At 44.0% G+C, this 3,656-nt stretch overlaps 1 protein-coding gene across 1 annotated transcript in view; it reads left to right on the forward strand.

Annotated features, from left to right (window-relative positions):
• The window catches only part of ETH_00029860 (uncharacterized protein), a gene marked incomplete at both ends in the record, with an annotated part of 2,094 nt that extends 999 nt beyond the window's left edge, over nucleotides 1-1,095 (forward strand). Inside the window, one exon of the mRNA XM_013373946.1 lies at nucleotides 995-1,095. Within this exon, the coding sequence (XP_013229400.1) occupies nucleotides 995-1,095 (101 nt within the window). The remainder of the gene's footprint in view (nucleotides 1-994) is intronic.
• Between the last annotated feature and the right edge of the window lie 2,561 nt (nucleotides 1,096-3,656).

A 3,656-nucleotide genomic window follows, 5' to 3' on the forward strand; every position in this document is an offset into this window, starting at 1 on the left:
CTCGCTAGCTAGCTAGCTAGCTAGCTAGCTAGCCAGCCAGCTAGCTGGCCATGTGGCTAGCCAGCTCTTTGTCAACTAGCTAGCCAGCTAACTAGCTGGCCAGCTATTCGGCTGTCTGGCTAGCTGGCTTGCTAGCTGCTGTAATCAGCTAGCTAGCTAGCTAGCTAGCTAACTAGATGGACAGGTGCCTAGCCAGCGAGCCACCGAGGTATCTAGCTAGCTAGCTAGCTAGCTAGCTAGCTAGCTAGCCAGCTAGCTAGCTAGCTAGCCAGCTAGCTAGCTAGCTAGCTAGCTAGCTAGCTAGCTAGCTAGCTAGCTAGCTAACTAAGCAAGCAAGCTAGCTAGCTGGCTAGCTAGCTGGCTAGCCAGCTAGCTAGCTAGCTAGCTAGCTAGCTGGCAGCCAGCTAGCCAGACTAGCCAGCTAGCTGGCTAGCTAGCTAGCTAGCTAGCTAGCTAGCTAGCTAGCTAGCTAGCTAGCTAGCTAGCTAGCTAGCTAGCTAGCTAGCAAGCAAGTTAGCTAGCAAGTTGTAATCAGCTAGCTAGCTAGCTAGCTAGCTAACTAGATGGACAGGTGCCTAGCCAGCGAGCCACCGAGGTATCTAGCTAGCTAGCTAGCTAGCTAGCTAGCTAGCTAGCCAGCTAGCTAGCTAGCTAGCCCACTAGCTAGCTAACTGGCTCGCTAGCTAGCTAGCTCACTAGCTTGCTAGCTCACTACCTACCTGGCTAGCTAGCTGGCTAGCTAGCTGGCTATCCAGTTAGCTAGATAGCCCTTTGGCTAGCTGGCTAGCTAGCTAAAGAGTTAGCTCTTTGGCTAGCTAGCTAGCTAGCCAAAGAGCTAACTGAAGACCTTGGCTTCCCCCACTGCTTGCATGCGCCCTCCCAAACCCTAAAAAGGAGAACAAATAAAATTTGTAATAACTAAATAAAGTAAAACAAATAGAAGGAATAAATAAAATTAATAAAATGCAATTAAATAAATTTGTTTTTAATTCAGGATGTTCTTTGGAGCGACTCTGCAGTGACACCGCAGCAGCTGCTGGCGATGAAACCCTACCAAAAGATAAACCACTTTCTTGGCACTCACGCCATCACGAGGTTAGGGTTTAGGGTTTAGGGTTTAGGGTTTAGGGTTTAGGGTTTAGGGTTTAGGGTTTAGGGTTTGGTCTCCATGGCCTCTATACTCTCTGAAAATACGAATATGTGTCATTTCTTTTCCATTTTCTTTTTAATTTCTTGAATGTTTTTGAATTCTTTTTATTTATTTCAATTCACTTAATGAATTAAATTCATTTTTAATTCTTTTTAATTCTTTTTAATTCTTTTTAATTCTTTTATTTTTTTCATTTTTTCAGAAAAAACTTTTTGGCCCGGACGCTGCAAAGCATGCAAATTTACTACCCAGAGGAATACAACTTCTTCCCCCCCACTTTTATTTTGCCAACAGGTTTTTATTTTATTTATTTATTTAATTCATTTAATTTATTTTATTTATTTTATTTATTTATTTTATTGTGTTTTCATTTATTTATTTATTTATTTTATTTGTTTGATATATTTTTTTTTATTTTGTTTTTTTAATTTAGTTATTTTGCTGCGAACCTGCTGCTGCTGCTGCTGCTACTGCTGCTGCTGATTTTGTTGCTCTTTCTAACTCTACCGCAAACCTGCTGCCGCTGCTGCTGCTGCTGCTGCTGCTGCTGCTGCTGCTGTTGCTGCTTCTCACCTTACTGCAAACCTGTCACTGCTGCTGCTGCTGCTTCTTCTTACCGTACTGCAAACCCGCTGCTGCTGCTGCTGCTGCTGCTGCTTCTCACCGTACTGCAAACCTGCTGCTGCTGCTGCTGCTGCTGCTGCTGCTGCAGACGCAGGGGCGCTGAAGGCGTACAGCAGCGCGCACGCGGGGTGTACGTACATCGTGAAGCCGGAGGGGGGCAGTCGGGGGAAAGGAATTTATTTGACGAAAAGAATTTCGAATTTAATTTTGAATTTAAATTCAAATTCAAATCCAAATCCAATTGAAAAAGTTGTTGTCCAAAAGTATATTTCCAAACCCTTGCTGCTGCAAGGCCTCAAGGGGGACCTCCGCCTCTTCGTGCTCCTCGCAGGCTGCAACCCCCTCAGGGTCAAAACCAAACCCTAAACCCTAAACCCTAGACCCTAAACCCTAAACCCTAAACCCTAAGCCCTAAACCCTAAACCCTAAACCCTGATGGGTAGGCTTTAAACTCTAGACCGGAAGCGCTGAGCTTTGAATTCTCAAAATGTGAAATCCGCCATTTGGAACCCTAGCGCCTAAACCCTAAACCCTAAACCCTAAACTCTAAACCCTAAACCTTGAGTTTCAAACCCTAGAGGCTGTACTCTAAGCCCTTTAAACCCTAAACCCTAGGGCGAAAACCCTAAACCCTAGAGCGTAAATCCTAAACCCTAAAAGTTGAAAATTTAATCTCCACTCGCTGGAGTGTATGTACAGCAGCAATGAACATTTATATTGATTCTAAATAAATCTTTTAAAAATAAATTTAAAGTTTTAAATTAATTTTAAATTCTTTTTAAATAAATCTTTTTAGAAATAAATTTAAAAGTTTTAATTAATTTTTAATTCTTTTTGAATAAATGCTTTTAAAGGCACTGCTGCTTTTAAACAAATACAGACAAAAGGGAAAAAGATAAAAGAAGTTGGAAAAAGACAAAAACACGAAATTAGATAAATATAAATAAAAAATAAAATAAAATAAAAGACAGTGAACACACAAAATAAACACTGCTGCTGACAACATAAAACAGCTGCTACTTTTGCTTCTGCTGCTGCTTCTGCTGCTGCTGCTGCTGCTGCTGCTGCTGCTGCTGCTACTGGTGCGGAGGATGGGGCGTGTGCGTGGGTGTGGGCGAAGCGTAGGTGTACGTACACCGGGAGGGTCTGGTGCGTCTGGCGACGCACTTTTACGAAAAGCCGCATTTTTCGAATTTGAAAGATTTGAAAATGCATTTGACGAATTATTCAATAAACAAATTTGCAAAGGAGTTTCGCCAGGCCGCGAGTCCGCAGGAAGCCGCCGAGGGCCACAAAAGGAGCCTCCGCCACGTGCTGCAGAAGCTCAAGGCTGCTGTGGGGCCCCGCACTTTCTTTTTTCTTTTTCTTTTTTTTAATGCTGGACTTCTTCTTGCTTCCCAACATCTCCTTCTTCCTTCTCCCCTTTTTTTTCTCTTTTTAATGAAGGGCTTTTCGCCAGATTGCTGCTGCAGCTTTTATTTATTATTTTTGTTTTTCTGCACCTTTTTGTCTTCTGCTGCTGTCGCTGCTGCTGCTACTGCTGCTGCTGCTGCTGCTGCTGCTTCTTTGGGGCTTACTCCCTCGCACTACTTTCCCTCACTTGCTGCTGTCGTCTGCTGCTCACCTTGAACAATAAACAAGAAAACCTGCTGCTCTCCTGCCGCCCCCGCTGCTGCTGCTGCTGCTGCTGCTGCTGCTGCTGCTGCTGCTGCTGCTGCTGCTGCTGCTGCTTCTGCTGCTGCAGGGGAAGGACACTTGGAAGGCAGTGGCTAGCATTTGGGACATGCTGGTGAAGACCTTAATTGCCATTCAGCCTTCTTTGGCGCACATTTACAAAAGTTGCAAAAACCAAAAATGCAAAAACGACCTTTCCTTCGAACTC

This window comes from Eimeria tenella, genomic scaffold (genome assembly GCF_000499545.2).
Source record: "Eimeria tenella Houghton genomic scaffold, Eth_scaff183, whole genome shotgun sequence".
Lineage (NCBI taxonomy): Eukaryota > Apicomplexa > Conoidasida > Eucoccidiorida > Eimeriidae > Eimeria > Eimeria tenella.